Here is a 25075-nt window from a genome sequence, read left to right on the forward strand (position 1 = left end):
GTTCAACCTATGAAAGTTCTAGGAATGCAAAATGCCTAACTGTGATTGTTCATTGCACAAATCACAACATTATCCCATTGCAATTTTTTTTCAGCCTTTAGACTAGATCTCAGGGACAAGTACAGAAAATGCTGACAATACTGTGTAGTTTATGTTTAGGACAGTTGATTTTATGATTAAAAACCTGAAACATGAACTCTTATTGATAAATGCAGTTTCAGCTGCTGAATATGATCAGCATTTTCCATTTTTATTTCAAAAATAAGCATCTGCAGTTTTTTGTTCATTCGCTCGTGTGTCAGATGATGTAACTCGCTGTTGGCTTCTGTCGTCATCCAACATTTTGACAGAATTGTCGCCCGACGCATCAGAGTGCATCGCGTCGTCGCTTCCAGGGATCGGCACGAGGAGGCTTCTGTCATGATCTCCATCTGCAGATTTTAACCTGAAAAATTAACCATGCAGTACGTGTAGAATCTACACTGATATTAGATGGAAGTAAAAACACAGGTGGCTATCCTGCTAAATTACAAACAAAAACGAATGTCCCATTACATCAGATTCAGAATTACTAGTCATTCTCACAATCAAACTTCACAGCTCTCATAATTCAGAACTTCACTGTTGAATATGCAATAAAAACAGAACATGCTTGATATAGTCAGCAGGTCAGGCAGACCTTACTGTCCCGTATCCAGCTAAATAAGAGCAGGATCTGGATACTGCAAAATGAATCTTTTGTTCCATACCTCAGCTATTGAAATGACAAGTGCGTATTATTTTCTTATGTTAGAAGTTGGGTTGACAAACTTGAGTCGTCTTGCTGGGCCAAATTGCTTAATTCTGCTCCTACAACTTATGAACACCCAATTGAGGTGGAATATAATTGAACATCGATATACTGTTTATTTGGTAAAACATTTTAGTGAATCGTAAATAACTGACATTACATAAATATTTACTAATCTGAACCTTTTTATTGAAAACCTAATTCCCAATTTAATGTCCAGAATTTCCTGGCATGTTTCCTTAGGTTTAAGAGCTCTTGTCAGGAACATTTCATGCCCAGAATTTTCTTATGTTTCCCTAGACTTTTCAGCAGTAACTATCTCAATGAATTTGGCTCCAAGCTGGTCAATGAGGCCCTGCAATAGAATGGGGACTTCCATTAATGTAATTTATTGGTAAAGCCAGAGGAAGCCACGCCCATACGCTCTCAAAATTATAAAACGATGGAAAGGTATCATTGCTCTCACATAATGTCACTCTTCATAGTTAGACATTTTTTTAACTGTAACTGTTAATAGTCTAAACTTATGCTTCTGTGGTGTAACTCAGGACATCTTTGATTAAAGGTGTTATGTTAATGCAAGATGCGAAGTGTTGTTTTTGTTTCAAACTAATTGACAAGCAATGTGCTACCACCTTCTGTTTGAGTACACACTTGATTACGTTAAATCCCTTTCAGTTGTGACAATTGCTATCCAAAAATTCAACTGAGAACATTAATAACTTTTGACATATTGTAAAAGTAAAAACAAGCATGTAGAGAATTAGTTTACAGTTGTCAATTAACAACTGATTGGTCCTATATTTTGACAGTTATCCAGATTAATTGATTTTTTGATTTTGATCCTGACATTTTTTACCCTGTGCATTATTTCTCTACAGTCAGTAAACATTTGGATTTTACATTATTTGCATTGTGAAATATAGAACAGTTAGAAATGTAGTGCATTACAATAACATGCATCTAAGGTCAGATGAAATTATGTGCTCCAGTCTTTCTCTTTTGACTTATCATTGAAATGGAATGTAATGGAAGATGGGAATAAATTGAACACATCTCAAAATCTATTCCTTAACTATGGTTTAATAATAGCAAAACAATTAATACATAAATTTTGGAAGGGAACATCAATACCAACTCTTAAAATGTGGATTGCAAGTATGTTGGACACCGCTCATCTTGAGGAAATGCGATTCCTCCTAATGGATAAATCAGACCAATTCATAACGAGTTGGTCTCCATTCGTCGTTTTTTTGGAATCATATGGTGCAACACAATTGTAAAAAATAACTGTTTCAGGACTGGACGAGGGTTGGTCAAGATTATAAATAATGATCTCCTTTTCTTTTTCCTTTTATTTTCTTTTCTCTATTTTCTCTCTCAACTTTCTTCATTTACTCGTTTTCTTTCTTCACACACTATATATTTCACATCTTTCTATACTTTACTATCTAACTTCTTTTTCTTGTTCTAATTTTTTTTCAATGTAACAAAAAAAAAAAAGAAGTTGTACATAAAATGTATTATGAAAATATATATTAGGCACTTTGGTGCCATATGACTGTACTTATTTCTAATAAAATAAAATATTTAAAAAAAAAAAGAAACCTCAACAAGATAGTACATGGAACATATGCGTCAATAACTGTTTAAGCCAGTTTATTTCTGCCTATCTATCTGATGGCAGTAATCTAGTCAGAGAGAAACTGGTTCAATTTCAAATTATACTTTATACTTTTTAAAACTGCATCTAATATGTTGTCCTTTTAGGTCCATTAGAAATGCATTTATTTATTAACTTTAAGAAAGTATAATCTCCAAGTTGCTTCAAGGGAGCATAATCAAACAACCAAACAGTAGATGGCAATAGAACAGACAAAGGTATATTTAGAAAATGCCTTAAAAGAGAAGAAGGATGAAGGATAACTGTGACCCAGTGCTCAGTGTTTAATGACGTGCAGATATCTGATGGTGTGAAATGAGGATGTACAAGGCTTCCAGGGTTAGAGGAAAGTAGACCTTTTGGAGGTTTGAAAGCCTTAGAAAAAGCTACAGAGCCAAGCCCATGTGAGTGTCCATGGCTGCACATTTGACTAAAGAAAGTGAGAGGTATCAGTAAAAATAAGTATTTCAGAGTGAGTTGTTAAAAGTTCCACCAGGTGGAGGAGAGTATTAGTTGAGGGGAAATGATTGGGCCTCTGTTCAAGGAACAAATGGAGGACACTGAGGATGTTGAATTCTAAAGTGATGGTGTTTAGATGGACCTGGGTGCCCCAAATATAAATCAGTTAAACTAAACATGCATGTCCAACGAGCAATTGAGGAGACAAAATGTAAGTTCGATTTTACTACAACAGGATTTTAGTAGAAGAGAAGAGCTGCTTTCTTTCAAAGTTGATGGAGCCCTGGTGAGCTTGTCTGGAAAATTGTGCCCGTCTGGTCTAGTACAAAAGGAACAATATACCTATGAAAGAGTGTAGCAAGTTTTCATCAGATTGATTCCTGGCGTGGTGTACAGTGCCCTCCATAATGTTTGGGACAAAGACCGATAATTGACTTATTTGCCTCTGTACTCCACAATTTGAAAATCACATGTGGTTAAAGTGCATATTGTCAGATTTTGTTAAAGGCCATTTTTATACATTCTGGTTACACCATGTAGAAATGACAGCAGTGTTTATACATAAACAGTTTTATTCTTGTTTCTCAGTTCATAACGTTTTTTTTGACTTTCATTAGCACAACTTTGTTTCTCATGTTGATAAAATTTCCAAAGGTGATGGAAAGATGAGGTGCTGAGAGCTCTCTTATACCTGCATTAAGGATGCAATTAAACACACATGAGCAATTACAAACACCTGTGAAACAATGTCCCAAACATTATGGTGCCCTGAAATGGGGGACTATGTATAAACACAGCTGTAATTTCTACATGGTGAAATCAAAATGTATCAAAATGGCCTTTAATCTGACAATATGCACTTTAACCACATGTGATTTTTTTTCTATTACAAATCTCAAATTGTGGAGCACAGAGGCAAATAAATAAATGATAGGTCTTTGCCCCAAACATTATGGAGGGCACTGTATATGCTACGTAAGGAGATATCAAGCCAAATGGGTCCATAAAGATATGTCAAGAAGAATGAGAGGTAATCTAATTGAAAAACATAAAATACTTAAGGGCTTCAACAGGGCCGATGCAGAATAGTGAGATTAAACAAGTACTTACCAGTGCGAAGTTTGATCTGTATTTTATGAGGAGTTACGATGAGGGATTACGTGAAGAACCCACCCAGTGCGCAGGCGCGGCATACTTCCAAGCAGCGGTGTGGAATCACAGGTAGACACAATATATGAAGTAAAGATAGTAAAGATTAAAGAGACATCAGCTCGAGTTTGATCCATATACTGAGGGTGGGAGCGGAGGGCACGTAATCCCTCATCGTAACTCCTCATAAAATACAGATCAAACTTCGCACTGGTAAGTACTCGTTTAATCTCACTATTTTACTTCGGAGTCACGTGAGTGACTACGTGAAGACTTCAAAGATCTGTGATTTCAAACCGTGTAACAGCTATATCACTCGCTGCCGAAGTTATCGAGGGAGGAAGTGGTATCTAAAGACCAACGAATCTGTTTGTTTTTTGAAAACAAAAATGTTTATTAAACAATAACAAAAATAGCTCCCTTGGGCTTAAAATTATAAGTTTGCAGTTTCTAAAATTTTCTCTGCAAACAAGTCTTTCTGCATCAGCGGTTTATGATAGAATATCCGGAACGTCGATTCCCTTGACCATCCTGCTGTGCTTAGGATGTGGTCTATGGGAACATCCATCCGTTCCGCAGCTGATGTAGATGCTGCCCTAATAGAATGGGATTTAAAAACATCAGTGTTAATCCCTGCAGCTTTCAGGACCTGTTTTAACCACCTGGATATAGTTTGGCTGGTTACCCGTCCAAAAGGCTTCTTGTGGCTGACCCATAAGGCTTTTTCACTCCCTCTAAGTGTATGGGTTGTGTCTACATAGTTGTATAAATGGGTCACTACACAGAGCCTAGGTTCTGGAGGGTAGGCCCGGAAGATTAATGGCGAGTTGGACATACCTGGCCTGCTTTGTTTAACTAACCCCGGCATAGTGAATGTGATGCAGTCTGGGGTAGTTACCATGTTGTCCAGTCGTAGTTGATGTAGTGACTGGACCCTTTGTGCAGAGACGAGCGCCATTAGCATGAGGGTCTTGAGTGTGGATTGCTCTAGACTGAGGGATCCCACCGGTGGCCATCCTCTGAGGTGTAATAGCACGACACTTATATCCCATACATGGGTATACCTGGGTGTAGGGGGTTTGTTATTGTAAATCCCCTTGAGGAGTTTTATGACTAGCGGGTGGGACCCGATGCTATGGTGTCCTGTTGGCATGAGATAAGCGGACAGGGCACTTCGTGCTGCATTGACGGCACTGTAGCTCATCTTCTGGTCATGGTGTAAATGGGCCAGGAACTCCAACACGTCCGTGATTGTGGCTGTCTTATACGACGTCCCTGCATCCAAGCAGTACTGCTCCCATTTCTTGATATATGTCAGGTACTGCTTCTTGGTTGAGTCTCGCAGGGATGCCGACATGGTGGTGATTGTTCTCTCTGATAAACCCAGTTCCTGGTAAGGCCTGGTTAAAACCTATAAACCAGGAGTTTTAAATTTTTATGGCATGGATGACTTATGCCGGATACTGCGTGAGTCAATAGCTGTGGGTGACTGTTAAAGACCATAGGTGACTCAACCACCATGTCGTGAAAGACTGGGAACCATGGTTGGGTAGGCCAGTCGGGTACGACCAAAATACCTGAAGCAGAGTCTGACTGTATTTTCTGGAGTACCCGGCTGATGAGGCAGAAGGGAGGGAAAGCATAGAAGAAGAAATTTCCCCAATCCAGCGTGAAGGCATCTACCGCTGCTGCCTCTGGGTCTGGTTCCCAAGCCACATACATGGGTAACTGGTGATTCAATCTAGACGCGAACAAATCTATATCTGGCGTTCCATATTGCTTAGTAATTTTTGCAAATATTTTTGGATCTAACATCCATTCGATGTTATCATTGAATTTTCGTGACCTGGTGTCTGCCACTGTGTTTAGCTTACCTGGTAGATAGGCAGCTGATAGCCAAATATGTCTCTCGACACACCATTGCCAGATTATATTAGCCAATTTGTCGCATGATACTGATTTTATGCCACCCATGTGCTTGATGTAGGCCACCACCGTTGTGTTGTCAATCATTAACCTAACATGCACGTGCTGCATATTGGATGAATATGCTTTTAGCCCATAAAAGGCGGCCAGCATTTCCAAATAATTTATGCCTAGTGAGTGTAGTAGCGATGTCTCGGAATTAGTCCATCTGCCACCTGTGCTGGATATAGAGTTAGTAGCTCCCCAGCCTAAAGCACTGGCATCCGTCGTGATGACTATGTTAGGATTGGTGATGACAATGGGACTGTAACTGTGCCAAATATTTTCTGACCACCACTGAAGTTCTGATATGGCCTCAGTGGGTAAATACATTGTTCGGTCATAATGCCCCCTACTTTGGTGTAGTGCATGTGTCCTTGCTCTTTGTAAATTTTGGTAATGCAAGGGTCCATATTGTGCAGCTGGAAATGCTGCTACAATACTTCCAATGACTCTGGCAACATGCCGGATCCTTGGTTGTGTATTTGCGATTAAATTGTTGCATGCTTGCGCTAATGCAACCTTTTTATCCCTTGGCAGAGTAACAGTCATGTGGGTAGAATCGATGGTGAAGCCTAGATAGTCCATGTTAGTTGACGGCTTCAATTTCGATTTATCTGGGTGTAGAACAAATCCCAACTTTTCAAGGAGTTGTTTAGTAGCTGAAACTGCTGCGACAGCTAGTTCCTTGGTTCTCCCCATTATGAGAATATCGTCCAGATAAGCCATGACTAGGTATTTTTGTTCTCTTAATATTTTCATGGCTACTTTAAGAATTTTGGTAAATAATCTGGGAGCTGTCGTTAACCCATTGGGCAGTGCTCTATATTGCCATTGTTGCCCCATCCAGATAAATTTCAGGTATCTAAAATGATCCTTGTGAATGGGTACTAAATAGTAAGCATCTTTGATGTCTATGCTTGCTATGAAGTATCCCTTGGAGATCAGTTGTCTGGCAGTGACAAATGTCTCCATTTTGAAATGTTGATACTCAACAGATTGATTTAGTGATGTTAGATCAATGATGATGCGACATCCACCATCTTTTTTGGTTTTAATAAATATATTTGATACAAATTCCAATGGCTCATGTCTGGTCCTTTCAATGACTCCTTTAGACATGAGCCTATCTAGTTCAGCCTGTCCTTCCTCCTTCTCTAGTTCAGTGGGAAGGAATACCCTTTGGGGTATATGCTGAACCGGCGGTATTATGCCTGTTTTAAATTCAATTTTGTATCCACTAATACTGTTGAGTATGTATTTGTTGTTAGTGATAGTACACCAAAAATGTTTAAAGAACCGTAAACGCCCTCCTGTTAGTAAAACACCCTTGGTTTTTGTATGTTGACAGGAACCAGACCCACCTACCTCCATGTTCATTTTTGGGAGCGTCTCCGTTGGTGGGTTTGGCTCGCGGGCGTTCTTGTTGGTGCTGTCACGGGGCGGCGTATCTTCCCACGGTTCCGCTCTGGGCCCCTCTCTAAAAAAGAGCTGTGGGGGTAGTGAGGAGCGGTCGCCAGGCTTTCACCAGTCCGGTAATGCTGGTGGATGCCGAGGGGTGCTGCCAACTGGGTGTCTTTCGCCCTGCTCGGCGCTGGTCCTGCCCTCATGAGGCCTACTGGTTTGGCCGCCTCTTCAAGTTCTTTCAGCCTTTTCCCCAGGTCAGCCCCAAATAGCAGCGCCTCTTTCTCTGGCGCAGGAGCTTTGCAAAGCCCCGCATATTTGGGGTTGAGGGCAGGCCTGATGTTTTCCCGCCTTAAGTTGTTCATCTCAAAGTGGGTGTTACACATCAGAGCTAGGACATCCTGTTGGGGTGTAGTGAGGTCCGTGTGCTCTGCGGACCGAGCAAAGGCGGTGATGGCAGCGGTATGGAGCTTCAGGATGCGCTGCATCTTCAGCTCTTGGCTCCTAATGTGTTGGCCTAGCTGACTCCATATCTGGCCATTGACGGTCTTAACCCGCAGCGCCTCACAGTTCTCGGGTGCCGTGTATGTCTCGAGAGCCTCCTGGATTACTTTTTCCTGGAGAGGCTTGTTGGATAGCCGGTTTATGCTTGCCGCCATTTTTGGGGTCAGCATTCTCCCGGCCCTCGGGGGCGACGCATATCTGTTCACCACACCCAGCAGCTCTTCTTCCTCCTGCTCCCCTGGCATACTTGTGCAGTCGTCCGCCTGCCCCTGCGATAAGCCAGCCCAGTCCTGGCCTCCCTTGCTGACCTCAAACAAGGAGGGAGCAGAGGGGTAAGGTGACGGTTTGGAGGAGGCCTCAGCCCGTCCTCCCTGGAGATGCCTTGCCTGCATCTCCTGCTCGAACATTTGTTCGAGGAGCTGCCTCATGCAGCTTAAGCGGCTGTCTCCCCGTTTAGCCGGTGGAGAGTGTTCCCGTTCCTCCGACGAGTCGGAGACCACCGGCCGGTCCGTTTTACGGGTGGATTTCCTCCCTGTGCGAGGTGTTGAAGTCGGCAGCACAGGGAGCGGCTCGGGGTCGGGTGTACGGGAGCGCTGAAAATGCTCCTCTGCCGCCAGTGGCTGCCGTCCAGATGTCGACCCTTCCTCGGGGGGAGTTGGGCAGGCAGTCCGTTTACTTTGTCGCTTGCGGGTAGCCATGCTAGCGACTTCTCTGCAATACAAAAGACTCACTTACCTGAGGTCTTGTCTTTTATCCTGCAGCTGGAGAGCCTGGCTCCAGCTGCCGCCGCTGTTGCGCTGCTGGCGTAATGCCGCGCCTGCGCACTGGGTGGGTTCTTCAAGTAGTCACTCACGTGACTCCGAAGTAAAATTAATGTTTCCCATGGCTGAGGTGAGTAGACCAAGGGATAACAGCCTCGTAATAAGGGGTCAACTAATTAGGTTTGAGATTAGAAGAAATTTGATGTTGGATGTCAGATTGGGTCGACGATAGACTGACTTTGGTGCCTTCCCACACAGTGGGAAACTTTGATTCTGCTGTGTGGGGATGTTTTATGTCAAATTCTATAGTGTGTGTTCTTTATTTTTTTTATTGTATGGCTATATGGGAATTTCATTTCACTGTGCCATCTGGCACATGTGACAATTAAATGTATCTTGAATCTTGAATCTTGAATCTAATAAGGCACGCCACTTTGCTTTTCATTGGATGATAGTGGTCTATTTAAAGCAAGTGGGAATGGTTTCGGAAGTGGTTAAAGGTGTCTACAAATGTCTACAAATACTTATGCCAGCTTGTACACACATATCAGGGAGACACAGACCAATATTTCAAGATTTAACATGCATATTAATGATATGCTTAATCCACACAATTCTATGTTTATTCAACAGGGGAAAGCTTTTCAGCGCATCATACATTCCAATCACTTCAGGAGTGCTGCATGATCACTCAAAGAACCATTTTGGTTCAAAATGGCCACATAAGCATTTCCCTTTTACCTTTTTTATCAATTAATCATGGTTCTTTCCTCTGTGTAAATAGTTGGAATGAAAAGAAGTTCATTTTGAGTAATTTGGGCCATGCCAGCTAATCAATATGATGAACTAATTGATTATAAATGCTAACTGACAACTTACAGAAGTCAAGTAATTGGGCTTTAGAATGTAAGAACATTAGAAACAGAACTATGAGTAGGACAGCAGTTAAGCTTTGCACAATAATAAGTCATTGAATTACATTGTGACCAAAACAATAGCTTTGGAATTACTTCTGAAAGATCGCATTGATGAGTTTTTTTTTAAATTAGTACCAAAACAAAAGTTAGAAAAATGAGGGTAACAAAAATAAGTTCCAAACAGAGTTAATACAGCAAGCAAACATAGGGTAAAATATTTTTTTTAATCCTTAAAGTTTAAAATTTGCATAAAGTGCAAGCTACCATGAATGTTAAAGTGCATTAACAGCACAATTCTTTGGGAATAAATGCTTTGGAGTTCAAATCTGTTTCAGATAGATATGAATCAATTTTATCTGTGGACACTTGTTGCAGAAACCAATTTCAGAATACATCTACAACAGAGAAGCTATTTAGATTTGTATATCAAAATGCATCCCCTGTATTGAAGGCTTGCTTTGAAATCTATTTGAGTCTTCAAAGAGGACCCAAAGTTAACCCATTGAACCTGATCAGTAATGTAGTGCCTTATGGGAATGGGCCTCTTCTATCAGCACAAACTCTTGTATTCTACAATGGTTTGTCAGTTTGTTTGCCGTTAAAAAGACTGTTTAATTATCAGTATTTTCTGATTTTACTATAAATGTTATCCAAATAAAAACAGTAAATGGTGAATAGTTTTGATAGATAATCAAATATTTGAAATATAAAGTAAATAATCAAGATTTTTCATCAATAAACTTTTTTCTCTTTCAGATGAAATAAAAATCAGAGCAATAGAATAGTCTTGTAGCCTCAGTTCTTGAATTCCAAATGTTTCATGCAATGAAAGTCATTGATAAATCAAATACCTTAAGCTATGTTTTAATGTAGAAGTTGCCGTTGATAGTTGGATGGAGTAACAGTGAAACTTGGTACTTCAAAGTGGTTCTGTATGAGTATTACCTTGAATGGTAAAACAATCTCATTAAATGATTCCTGTCCACACCCTCCATCCATGACTATCTCTCTCTCTCACTCACACATGCTTCCCCACAGCCATCAGGCTATTAAACTCGCCAACAAACAGACTCTGAACTGTAACAGCCTATTGCACTTTATCTGCTTATTTATGTGTATATTGAACTGAACTGTTCTGTATTTTTGATTACAATATTCTGTTGTGCTGCAGCAAGCAAGGATGTCATTGTCCTATCTGGAACACATGACAATAAACTCTCTTGACTTGACTTGACTACACTTACAAACACACTCATGCACACATATTTCATAATCATACTATCATAATCATAATCATACTTTATTAGCCAGGTATGTTTTGCAACACACAAGGAATTGTGAGGATTTACAGCAATTCAGATGATCCACCTAGGGAATACAAGGCTGTTTTCTTTGTTCAGGAATGAGAAATGATAAAATGATCACCTTTTAAAGACAAGGGGAAATAATCATATATTCTGCACCTATTTATAATATGCATTTAACCAGTTTCAACTTAGGTAGAAGCTATCTAAAAAAAACCCCAATTGACAGTAAAAGTGCTTTGAATAATACCATTTTGGCTTTCCGTCACTTCAAAGGATCATTATTACATTTGCCAAACCACTGAGGAAAGGCAAATGCAATATGCAAACATATTTTCTATTATCTCTTATTAACAAAAGTACAATTTGGTGATTCTTCACTGAAGTCAGGCATTCGTGAGGAGAAAAAAAAGTATAGGCAAATTTATTTACCCGGTTTGTCAATTGCGAAACTACGAAGTTCCATTATTTATTACACAACCTTAAACAAAATGAGCATGCCCGTTCTTTCTGACTGAAAGAGTCATCTATCACATCTGCGCCTGACCTAAATTGACTTTGACTGAGTGAAAATGCTTATTTAGTGTAATTCACTGTGATTCATTGTACCTGCATAGCTTGGTTGCTGGTTATAGTTTACTGCATTCCCTTAGGAGGCAGAGCATGAACAGTCTGGGTTGCCCAATTGAAGGATTGTTGACTGTCAAAGGTTACAGTAAGCCGGTGGTTAAGTTACTGATCCAGAAGACCAGAGAGCAGAGACAGATGGTGCATTCAAATCCCAATATTAGGGATGCAAAATTAAATCCAGTACATAAAAATAATCTGCAAAATAAAGCTAGTCAGGAAGGGTGACGGGGAAACCACTAGATTATTGTTCAACTAAAAAGGACATGTTCAGAAATGTACAGTTTCAGCAGGCAAACAGTTTTTAATTGTATCCCAATACACAACCAATAATTAACCAATACCAACACCATTCCGATCTATATGTGGCCACAGACCTACAACAATGTGTTTAGAGTCATAGACGCATAGAGTGATACAGCGTGGAAACAGGCCCTTTTGCCCAACTTTCCCACACCAGTCAACGTTCCAGTTACATTAGTCCCACCTGCCTGTGTTTGGTCCATATCCCTTCAAGCTTGTCCTATCCATGTATCTGTCTTACTGTTTTTTAAATGTTGTGATAACCTCAACTACCTCCTCTGGCAGCTTGCTCCATACACCGACAACCTTTTGTGAAAAAGATACCCCTCAAATTCCTATTTAATCTTCTCCGCTTCACTTTAAACCTATGTCCTCTGGTCCTTGAATGATTTGATTCTTAACTGCCCTCTGAGATGGTCATTTAGTTGAAGGACAATTAGAAATGGACAGTGAAAGAATATATATATATATATATTTTAAATTATTCACACAATATAGGCGATATGGAGAATGCCAGCATTTATTTGCATTCCTAATTTCCATCATGAAGCCAATGGTGAACTATCATCATGAAATGCTGGAATCTAAGAGATGAAAAGGGGCATTCAAGCACATCCAAATAAATATATTCCATGGAACTCTGGAACTCTTGACCTCAAAAGAAAGGTTACTCGGTCTTTGAACATTCTTAATGCAGACATGCAGAGAGGGGCAGGATGTACCTTATGTTACAGGTGGATGGGACATGCCTTCCTGCCATTTACAATGCCATTCTTTATGCTCACAATGAATGGACTCCATGTTCTCAGTGTAGGTTTCTCCTTCTTCACTTTGCATAATGTTGGGCCAAGGATTCCCAAAAGTTGGTGGGGGTTTTACATTTTCAATAAAGCTTTCGGAACATCCTTGAATCTTTTTCTCGGTTCTGGTAATCTCCTCTTGAGACAGGAGCTCAGTATAGTGTGTCTATTTTTTGGGAATCTGGTGTCGGGCACAGACATAGTGCGATCACACATTTGCCCGAGTTAAATTCCATTTGCCACAACATTGCACAATTATTAATTTATTAATATCTCTTTTTAATTACATGCTGCATCTACACTTCTCATGACACCACCAATTATCATGTCAACTTGAATACATGGCAAAACCATCATCTAGGGCACTACCAGGAAATATGCAGGAAATAGTTACGGTCCCCAGCCAAATGCTTGCAGGACATCACTAACAACAGGAATACGGTGGTGTAGTGGTTAAGTTACCAGGGCCGGCAGCCAGAGGACTAGGCTATTGTTTCAAAGCCATTAGTTTGAATCCCACCATGGCAGCTGGGGAATTTCATTTCAAGTAATTAAATAAATCAGGCTTTCTTAAAAAAAAAAGCTGGTCTCAGTACAAGAACCATAAAATCACCAGATTGTTTGGGGGAAAGAAAACTCCCACCTATTTCAATAATATCCTTTAAGGAAGATATACTGCTCATATACTTAACTCATCTGATCTACATCTGACCAGACCCACATATGATAACTTCCATTCAGGGGCAATTACACATGAATTATAATGGGCAATATTGTCAGTGCCATCCTATAAATGAATGTCAATGAAAAATTCTGTCCATGTGTTAATTTGTCCTTCCCTTTGTCACTTGTCACCCAGGCAATTTCCTAAAACATTTAAAATATTTGCCTTTGTGATCTTCAATTCTGACACAGTTTTAAATGATGGAGTATATAAGATACCGCCATAGATTGAAATAAACAAATTCCATTGAAAACGTTCCCTTCTGCTCCTTTAAGCCACCCCCTTTAAATAAAAATTAACAATGTTGAATTTCCTCATTCAATTTAAAATGTTTGTCACATATTTAAAATGAGAGCAGAGAATATTTGAGTGTGACATTAAACCTGAAATATGAGGAAAAGGATTTATAACAATCTTCTGAAATCTCTTAGCACCCTGTCACCACCTCCAACTTGCAAATGCCCACCAATTCAACAACTTTCAAGTTTCATCCTGGAGACAACTTTGTTTTATAAAGATTTAATTCCCAGACTGTGGTGTTATTAACATGACAAAGTAAACCCTAACACAGATTTAAGCAATTTTCCTGAACATGTCATGTTTTAATTCCATTAGAAATTTCTCCTGTAAGATTGTCAGTAGCGCAGCGGTAGAGTAGAGAACGGGATTTGTACGTTCGCCCTGTGACCACATGGTTTTCTCTGGATACTTTAGTTTCCTCCCGCCCGCCAAAGACACAGTTTTGTAGGTTAATTGGGCATGGTACAAAATTGGAATTTGTCCCTAGTGCGTAGGATAGTGCTATGTACAAGGTGACCGCTGCTCAGCGAGGACTCGTTGGGCCGAAGGGCCTGTTTCCACATTGTATCTCTAAAGTCTAAAAAACTAAAGTAAAGTCTAAAGACTAAGAATGAGGATAATGGGAATTGTATTTTTTGGGCCGTCCCAGAAGAGATTAGTTTAGGAAACACATATTCTATTGAAATATGTTGTAAATTATTTTGCCATACAAGCCGTTAAAAATATTCTTCCCTGTAAATCACGAATTAACCTCCCCACACATTCTGCTTTCTTTACAAAAATGATTGCAAGATTCAGATACACTAATAAGAAGCCAGCCGAATTACTATACCGCTCAATCTTATTACTGGAATTCAGACAACTGGGATTAGTTTTCTCGTTTTCATTGTGCTTCAGAGCAGAACAATTCTTGCATTTTCTGTTTTTCATGTAGTCATCTTAGAAAGAGACAAAACATCATGAATCAATATCAGTTATATTTGTCTTTCCACCTAATTTACCGATCTTCTGATTTAACTGCAAGGATTGGTAAACCTTTCAGAACAACTACGTTCTGATCCGAATGCTCATTAGATTATTCAGAAGATATACAATATGCAAGTTTTATTTGGCAAAATAATGATTCCCATTCTAGGGTGAACTTTTGGGAAAGAATGAAGCCCTACTTGAAATGAGATAAGACCTTCAAGTTCAAAAAAGTTTGCATTTCATACGAATAACAACCAGCAGTTTTTGGTGTCACTAGCCAAGGCTGTAAGTAAATTGTGCAACAGTAACATTTATGTAGTGCTAGGTATTTATATACAGTAGGTGTAACGACATTCAAATCATGCTCAGTAACAAAATGTAAACAACCCCTTTTGGAGTATAAAGGGCCTGACCCATGAGCATTCGACTGCATGCGGCAAGCGCGACCAAACCAGAAGCGGAACCCACGCGGAGGTCGACATGAAGTTCGAGCGAAGTCCGCAGGAAGTTTCCGGATGACGTACGGCGTCGAGGCGGTGCGTACGGCGTCGAGGCTGGGCACGCCCGTCGAGGCGGTGCGTACGGCGTCGAGGCGGCTGCGGGCCGGCAGGCCGTTGCCGCGCAGAATTTTTTGAACAGTCAGTTTTTCGGAGCCCCGCGCGATGTTGGGACCAGCTCCGCACAACTCCATACGGCTCCGGCGATCAAAGTGGGGCCGGCCCCGCGAGGCCGTACGGCTCAAGCGACCACGTTAGGTCGCGCTTGCCGCATGGAGTCGCATGCTCGTGGGACAGGCCCTTAAGTCTCAGTAGTTAGTATTACATTTAAAGATATAATACTATCTGCCAAACAAAAGTTAACAAAACCTTTGAGCAATAAATATGAATGTCTCATGTTTAGCCAACGACACAGTAAAAATCCCTTGGTAATTTAAAGTTGAGGGCTGAGGAACTTCAATCTAAATGGCACCTTCCATCAAATGCTGGGATTACAAAATTCCAAGCCTGGTGCCAGTCTAAAGCCATCTGCGCATCAAACTGACTCAAATCAGATTAGACAGGTGTAAACACTGACTAAGTTAAATCCCCTCATTCAGTGTTATCCTAAGGAAATTTAATCTTTCTAAATCTAAGACTTTAATGGATTGCATGTACAGAAGATGATGGGTATAAAGATGAAGCGTTTTCATTGTTCTGATACCACTGTAAGCCTGTACATGAATGTGTAGTGCCTGATTTTCTGTTGCCTAATCACTGAAAGCATTTGTAAATAACGTCAAAGTATATTTGAAGTGGTAACCTGTAGAAACTGTAAAACGGGACTATATGCCAATTTAGACAGCAAAAGCATGTGGAAAGTACACACCGACCACCTCACAATTAATGGATTGTTTTAAAACTCTACAATCCAATTGTCTGTCTAGCTTGTGTAGGAAGGAATTGCAGATGCTGGTTTAAACCAAATAGACACAAAAATCTGGAGTAACTCAGCAGGTCAGATAGCATCTTTGGAGAAAAGGAATAGGTAACAATTCGGATCCAGACCTTTCTTCGGACCCTGAGTTCTCAAGAAGGGTCTCGACCCGAAATGTCACCTGTTCCTTTTCTCCAGAGATGCTGCCTGACCTGCTAAATTACTCCAGCTTTTTGTGTCTTGTCATTCTAGCTTGATATTTTTTTAATCAGAAAACGATAGGAAGGGAAGCTTCAAGCTAACCCCATCCTCATTGAGGATGGTGTAGAATGTATGGACAAAGTAGAGGGATCTAAATATCATAGAAACATAGAAAATAGGTGCAGGAGTAGGCCATTCGGCCCTTCGAGCCTGCACCGCCATTCAATATGATCATGGCTGATCATCCAATTCAGTATCCTGTACCTGCCTTCTCTCCATACCCCCTGATCACTTTAGCCACAAGGGCCACATCTAACTCCCTCTTAAATATAGCCAACGAACTGGCCTCAACTACCTTCTGTGGCAGAGAATTCCAGAGATTCACCACTCTCTGTGTGAAAAATGTTTTCCTCATCTCGTTCCTAAAAAGATTTCCCCCTTATCCTTAAACTGTGACCCCTTGTTCTGGACTTCCCCAACATCGGGAACAATCTTCCTGCATCTAGCCTGTCCAACCCCTTAAGAATTTTGTAAGTTTCTATAAGATCCCCCCTCAATCTTCTAAATTCTGGCGAGTACAAACCGAGTCTATCCAGTCTTTCTTCTATCCAGTCTATCATGTTCAGCCAGATGTGCCAACCAACTCAGCTTCCTCCAGCAGTCCCTGCATCAGGTACTTTGATTCACTCCTTATGAAGTCAAGAATCAACTGAGAGCAGTGGACTTGGCAAAGGATGCAGGACCACACAATGTCTTGGGTGTACTGTTGAAGAAGGGAATTCCTGAAATGCATGGGCTCTAGCTAGGCTGTTTCAACACATTTAATTCAATACCCTAAATACTAATTTGTTTATCCAGGTATGTCCTCTACACTAAATGCTGAACAAATCCTATTTGGCTAATTGCCACCTTACTCTCTACTTTTGCTCATCAACATTGTGATTCAGGAAGCATTAATACCAATAATCAGCTTGCAGACAAAATCATTTAATCCTGGATGTGCATCAGAGGGATTGTCCAGAGGACCGGTACAGACAATGGTATCAATGAACCTGGTAAAACTTGTCAATGGGAATCAAGAGGGAAGATCTCCATTGATTGCAATCTCACTTGACAGATAGGAAGATAAATGTGGTGTTTGATGGGCAATTAACCCAACCTTAGGACCTTGTAGGGTTTTTTCAGGACAGAGTTCTGGGCACAGCCATCTTCATCTCCATCTTCCTTCCCTAATAAGATCATTAAAAAAAGTGTCACATTTTCTGATGATTGCCCAAATTTTAATTCAATTTGCAATACGAAAGACATAGAAGCATTCTATGTCTGCATGCAGCAAGACCAGGGCTACTTTCAGGCACTGATGCTTAACGTCAGGCAATAACCATCTCCATTATGAAAGCCTATCCATTAGTTACAATCAACTACTTTAACATCACCAGGTTCCTCACCATCAATGGCTTGGGAGTTATCATCGAGTAGAATATACTGTGGCTACAAAAGCAGATTTTAGATGGGATGAAGAAATTCAATCTTTCCACCAGGGGCACATCATATCTGCAATGTTCATCATCAACAAAATCCACTGTATGTAAATCTATCTCAACAACATCGCCAAATCCCAAGGCCTCTTTTGTAGAGTTGCTGCCAGAGATCCGGGTTTGATCCTAACTACAGGTGCTGTCTGTACGGAGTTTGTACATTCTCCCCGTGACCATGTGGGTTTTCCCTGGCTGCTCTGGTCACCTCCCACACTCATATAGGTTTGTAGATTAATTGGCTTCGGTAAAAATTGAAAATTGTCCCTAGTGTATAGTGTGTGCTTGTGTAATGGAATCGTCGGTTGGCTCGGACTCGGTGGGCCGAAGGGCCTGTTTCCATGCTGTATCTCTAAACTGAATTATACTAGGGAAAACAAGAGAACATTTTGAAATTGGAGCAGGTGTAGTGCATTCAGCCCCTCGAGCTGTAGATTCTCCTTCAAGCCATTCACCATCTTAAACTGAAAATATATTGCTGATTTCATAATTAGACTAAATCCTGGACAATAGAATTCCTTAACCAGCAGTAGAGTCGGAAACCTTTCAGAAGGATGTCAGGAGATCAATCTGATGGTTTGCCACCACCTTTTCAACGAAAGTGGAAAGGCTAACTAACTCCCATATTCTGTAAAGTTGCAAAACATTTTTTTTCCTAATTCACGGCATAAACACATGCTGGCAAACATTTCGACCAGATACTGCTCATGCCAGCCCAATTTTGAAGAGATGTGCAGATGAAGAATCTGCTAAAAGTGACATGTTTGTTTACTGAAGAACTTCCTTTGAATCTTCTTCTCAGACTTGACATTCTGAATTCAAACAAGTGAAATGAAATCTTTGGTTCTATGAAACTCAACTATATTTACAATAAATATACAAGTAATAGAACATACACTAAAAATGTATTTTAAAATAATTGTTATCATTTTCAAACTGCAGCCCCAAGCTCTGGAAAATGACTCTACCCCAGTGGTAGAGAACAAATGCAGGATATTTCCATTTATCAATGACTTTGTGAAATAAATGAAGGTTCCTCGGGGATCAGATTCCACCACCCTAATCTTATGCAATTTATTAGTCCTATGTGGTGATGCATAAGTACACATGGAGAGTAACAAAGAGCAGCTAAAACAGGAAGGCAAGTGTTGTAAGTGATAAAGTTTAACAAATTAAGCCAATGACTTTAAGTTTCAGATTAATACCTAACAAGATGTTCCTGTTTCACAAGTAATGAATATTCCACGAACAGCAAGGGAGTGCTGTCTGCTGTTTGATGTCACTGACATTGAAAATTTAGGAGAGCAGAAATTTCATCATTTTTCATTTGTATGCAAATTTGCCTGTTACACAAATTAACCCTTGAACCCCATGTCACTTCTCATCTGGAGGAATTTACTTGCAAGCATCACACAGTGAAGTCTTGTTATGATCGCAGGGTCATCAGGGCTTCCCTCTGCAAAGGAGGGCCAAAGTCACAAAGCCAGGTTTTGTTTACCCTCATTATTTGTGGATAAAAGAGTAATTGCAACAGAGGCACGTTGTAAAATGCATATCTGCAATGCTGACTCCTGTGTACCATCGTAATTGGAATGCAAAATGCAACTGTACCTCTTTCAATAGTGTGTTTTGTGCTAATCACTTCCACTAGCTTTAAGGTGAAAACATCAGGACAATACACAAATCCTATTACTCTTCCTTTCAGCTATGAAGTCTTCAACTCTGAAAGTCTTTGTTATTTATCACCTTAGACAAATGCCACTATCTGCATGAGAAGGCCGGAATAGGCTGATTGAGCTTTTCTAATTGATGTGGATTTAATTATGCTAATTTGGCCAGCTGTAAAGCGTTTTCAGTTTGTGCATAATGTGACCAGCAAATACAGGTGTCCTTTTACTGGAGTTGCTTAATATTTAACCTCATCATTTTTATAGAGGATAGGGATTCAATACAAGGGTTAACAAGCACGGCGTTTGGTGTGTGTGGGTCTTTATGGTGTGCGTGACCAATGGCAATGAAATTACGGTCAGCCACTTTGTAAATACACACAATGCCTTTCTAAAACATTTTGAATCTCTTTTCCCTTTTCATTTTTGCAGCGATTTACTCAGAGTTGGGGGAAAAAAATAACAGTAACCCAAAGGCCTAGAGCAAGTCAATTCATACAAGAGGAGTAAATAGGACACGATTAACTCCATCAATATATATATACGGTTGACAGTAGAGGGCATTCTGTTGGTTCCATTTAACCCACTTTAGAACTTCCAAGCGTACAACATTCAAAGTGTAACCTGATCAGAAAAAAAAAATCTTTAAAACTTTAATAATTGAGGCAGGTTCCAGACTGAACCACACCGAATGATATCCGCCTCTTGAAATTATAGAGAGGGAGAAAAATATGTAGGGGTTAAGCCGAAATTCTAATGTTTACTGTAAAGCCTTAATGATGAGGTTCAGAAACATGGATTTAAAAGTTTAATCCAATATGCTTGTTAAGCAAGTTTAAAGACAATGAAATGCAGGTTTCATCTGTGGTTCATTTACAGAATGTGAAGTAAGTGCCAAATATTATTGTTTACACATTAGATTGCAGAAAGTCATGTCTTATGAGCAAACAGCAGAGGCCGAAACTGCACTTCTGTGCCTTCCGTTCTTCATTTTCATGCTTATTTATATATACATACAAATTACAAAACAAAATCCTCAGCCCCTTGTGCTTGCTTCACTATTCAATAAAATCAAAGACTATAATCTTTACTCTGCATTCCTGCTTACCCCTGTAATCTTCTATCTCTTTGATTGTCAAAAAGCAGTGTACCTCTGACAAAAAGTTTTGAAATGTCTGCGTTCACTGCTCGTTGAGCGTGATGGCTCCAAAGATTCACGGCCCACTGAGAGGGGAAAAAAATCCCCTCATCTGTTTCAAATCGGGGACCTCTTATTTTTTAACAGTGAACCTGTATTCTATTTTCACCAAGAAGAGAAAACATCCTCTCGATATCCATCCTGTGAACATCCCTTAGAATCTCCAGTATGTCACACAGGATTTTGCTCAGCATCAGCAAAATGGAAGGTGTTTAAAATGCGTAATAATTTTACATTCCTTTGTGTAATCTTATCAAATGTGCTGCTATGCAAGAAGTGAATATCTTCATTATCTCAATCACAGGAACGTCTTTTTTCATATGATTGAGAGAAATTAGTTCTTAAGGAAGTTGTGACTGAACAATTGCAGTCCAAATACCTTTCACCATATTTTCAGCACATTGATGGAAAAGTATAAAAAATATATAAAGAAGAAATAAAATTCTAGATTGCAATCCCATTTCATAAAGAAGCATTGGATTAATTTCCCTGCAAAAATCCCGTCTACTTTTAATTAAGAAGCAATTTTGCACCAATACAAACAACATGCTATAGTCAGAAGGGCCCCGAGCTGAAACGACACCTATCCATATCCTCCAGATTTGCTGCCTGATTCACTGAGTCATTCTAGCACTTGCAAGATTCCAGCATCTGCAGTTCTTTGTGTCTGTTGCTATTAAGCCATTTTACTTAGTAATTAAATTATATTGATGAAAATGCTTGCCGAAACATTGAGGAAGGAATTTCCATGATGTGAAAATGTAATGTTGCTTAATTAATTTAAAATTTTAATGTTATATTTACTACTTTCAACAATTTTTTCCCTTGACCATTAGGTGACTGGCCTCTAGAGCAACTATAGACCAAGTATGAAGTGACCAGATCTCCAATTGATGAGCAGTAGGTTGATGGAAACCATACAGCTGCAATCTTCTCTGTCTAAGAAGCAATAGTCCGCACATTTATTTCAAGGCACATCCTCATCACACAACTCTATTGTAAAAATAAGTTACAACAATGATCATATGTTGAGGATTCAGTAAGCAGAGGGATTACTTTAAGAGGGTGTGGATAATGTGCAATTTCAAATCAGTCATCCATTGTGCTTCCAGTCCTTTGTCCATTTCATTAACTTAATTGGTAAGTATCAGTTTTCCCATTTGTCTAAACTGAACATTATACCACAATTTGCTTCATTTTCCTATGATTTTTTTTGCAATTTATTTATTTTTCTATCTCCTGGTTTACAACAATACAATACAATCAGTTTTATTCGTTTATTTTCATAGTGTAATTGCGTTTGGACTTTACTTCAGACTCGCCCTTCGACCCACTGTCCGTGCCGACCAAAGTTCACTCCATACACTAACACTATCCTATGCACTAGGGACAACTTACAATTTACAGAAGCCAATTAACGTCTTTGGAGAGTGGGAGGAAACCGGAGCACTCGAGAAAATTCATAGGGTCGCAGGGAGACCATACAAACTCCGTACAGACAGCACCCCTAGTCGGTTTCGAACCCAGGTCTCTAATGCTGTAAGGCAGTCACTTCACCACTGCACCACACTGGTTGATGGCAGAAGATCTGAAAAGTTAAATTGTTTGCAGCTAGTGCTGTTATATACTGTGTTGAATGGACTTGTTTCTCTCAATAAAACTGAAAGTAGAAATTTGGGTAGATTCAGCCCCTTTCAAATTTTTAAAGTAGTATGTGACACAAGTGCTAATACAATCCAATGAAAATGATTGGGAGGAGGTTTATTTGGAGCATAAACTGTATAGAACACTAATTAGGTACATTTAAGTGCCGTTTACAGTTTATATTAACGCACTACAGCAAGAATATATCTTTAGAGAGGGTTGGGAACATTTGTACAGATGCTACTACTGTTGCAGAATTGTACTTAAGTAAAGAAAATGCCTCAAGAATTATTGTTTTCTTTGGAACAGATGAGACTGAATAAATACTTAAATGAAATATATAAAGTTAAGAGAGGACAAGGCATGGTGCAAAAGGAGGAATTATGTCCCTGGTAAAAAATATAATAACACGTTATATAAAGTTAAGGAGAGGAATAAAACAGAGACAAAAATGCTGGAGAAACTCAGCGGGTGAGGCAGCATCTATGGAGTGAAGAAAGGTGACGTTTCGGGTCGAGACCCTTCTTCAGACTGATGGGGGGGGGGGGCGAGAAGAAGAAAGGAAGAGGCAATGACAGTGGGCTGTGGGAGAGCTGGGAAGGGGAGAGGAAGGAGGGAGAAAGCAAGGACTACCTGAAATTGGAGAAGTCAATGTTCATACCGCTGGGGTGTAAACTACCCATGCGAAATATGAGGTGCTGCTCCTCCAATTTGCAGTGGGCCTCACTCTGGCCATGGAGGAGGTCCAGGACAGAAAGGTCGGATTCGGAATGGGAGGGGGAGTTGAGGTGCTGAGCCATTAGGAGATCAGTTGCAAACTGTGCGGAGGTGTTGGGCGAAGCGATCGCCAAGCCTGCACTTGGTCTCACCGATGTAGAGCAGTTGGCACCTAGAATAGCGGATGCAATAGATGAGGTTGAAGGAGGTGCAGGTGAACCTCTGCCTCACCTGGAAAGACTGCTTGGGTCCTTAGATTGAGTCGAGGGGGAAGGTAAAGCGACAAGTGTAGCATTTCCTGCGGTTGCAAGGAAAAGTACCAGGTGAGAGGGTGGTTTGGGTGGGAAGAAAGAAATTGACCAGGAAGTTACGGAGTGAGTGGTCTTTGAGGAAAGCTGAAAGGGGAGGAGATGAGAAGATGTGGCCAGTGGTTGAATCCCGTTGGAGGTGGCAAAAATATTGGATGATTATCTGTTGTATGTGATGGCTGGTAAGGTGGAAGGTGAAGACAAGGGGGACTCTGTCCTTGTTACGAATGGGGGGATGGGGAGTGTGAGCAGAGCTACGGGATATAGAGTAGACCCTGGTGAGAGCCTCATCTATAGTCGAAAGAATAGAACAGTCAGCTGTGTTTGTTTTATACCTGAAGGGTGTCTGCACAATAGGGTAGAGGATATAGAAACCTCATCATAATTAAAGAGCTTTAATGCACAAGATTATGGAAAACAAAATGAATTCACTCCAACGTGGGCAACTGCGACCAAAAGCCAAGAAACTAACATAGCTAACGTAGGCTGAATGGCGAGTTTTTTTTCTAAATATTCCAAATTTTATTACTTCAGACGTGAAAAATACTGAATAGGTGTTATAAAGCTAGGAGCATTTCAGAACATTAAAATGGATTAGCCAGGGAATGCAAGACCTCTGGTCTACTAGCTGTAAGCCATTCTATACCAGCGCATGTTTGCAGCTATGGTATAAATCACTTCAATGCCAACAATTTGCATTATTTTGGATAATTGGTTAGGTGGTTTGATGGTGGTGAAGACAACTATAGTTTCATTTTTTTTTGCTTATAATTGCTTCTCATTGTTTTGGCACAAGTCAGTATACGACAAATTGATGTTCACTAACTAAAAGAAGCACAAAGGGCTGGAGTAACTCAGCAGATCAGCCAGCATGTCTATAGGATAAGGATAGTTGATGTTTCAGGTTGGGTCCCTTCTCCAGACTGATTGTTGGGGGAGGGGAGAGAAAAACCATAAGAAAGGAGCAGAATTAGGCCATTCAGCTCATCCCCAATGTGTTAGCCTCCACAACGGTTTGTGGCAATGAAAGCTGAAACAGAGATAGAAACGTAGAAAATAGGTGTTGGAGTAGGCCATTTGGTCCTTCGAGCCATCACCGCCATTTAATATGATCATGGCTGATAATCCAAAATCAGTACCACGTTCTGGCTTTTTCCCCATATCCCTTGATTCCCTTAGCCCTAAGAGCTAAATCTAACTCTCTCTTGAAAACATCCAGTGAATTGGCCTCCATTGTCTTCTGTGGCAGATAATTCCACAGATTCACAACTCTCTGGGTGAAAACATTTTTCCTCATCTCAGTTCTAAATGGCCTACCCCTTATTCTTAAACTGTGACCCCTGATTCTGGACCCCCAACATCGGGAACATTTTTCCTGCATCTACCCTGTCCAATTCTTTAAGAATTGTATATGTTTCTATAAGATAGGGGCGGGACAAAGCCTGCGACTAACTAATGTTCCTTTCACTGATTTTATGAAATTGTGAAATTTGGACCAGTGGATAACTATGACATTGTTATGTAATTTTTGCTTTGTTTATGCAATGTTTGTCTGTACTTACACAATTATAGGTTTAATACCTGTCTTCTAACTCTTCAGCAAGTCAGTGAGATTCCAATGGAAATATAAATTTATACTATTGGAGTGCAGGAAATGGGTTCATTTTAAAAAATGCATTATTTCCAATCCCTGAATTGCTTGCTACTACTCTTTTTACACTATATGCCATTATTACTGATGGGAAAACAATAA

At 40.1% G+C, this 25075-nt stretch overlaps 1 protein-coding gene across 4 annotated transcripts in view; it reads right to left on the reverse strand.

Annotated features, from left to right (window-relative positions):
- gtdc1 (glycosyltransferase-like domain containing 1) overlaps nt 1–25075 on the reverse strand; it is a 354569-nt gene that overhangs the window by 12267 nt on the left and 317227 nt on the right. Inside the window, exon 9 of one of the 4 annotated variants that reach the window (XM_055638672.1) lies at nt 14017–14608. The exons of 1 other annotated variant lie outside the window; for it this stretch is intronic. In XM_055638672.1, coding sequence (XP_055494647.1) covers nt 14367–14608 — 242 coding nt within the window. In that variant the 3' untranslated portion in view covers nt 14017–14366. Of the gene's footprint in view, nt 1–14016; nt 14609–17202; nt 17483–25075 lie in introns of those variants that run through there. 2 more of the 4 variants (XM_055638676.1, XM_055638675.1) reach the window with 2 other exon arrangements.

Source organism: Leucoraja erinacea, chromosome 7 (genome assembly GCF_028641065.1).
Source record: "Leucoraja erinacea ecotype New England chromosome 7, Leri_hhj_1, whole genome shotgun sequence".
NCBI lineage: Eukaryota > Metazoa > Chordata > Chondrichthyes > Rajiformes > Rajidae > Leucoraja > Leucoraja erinaceus.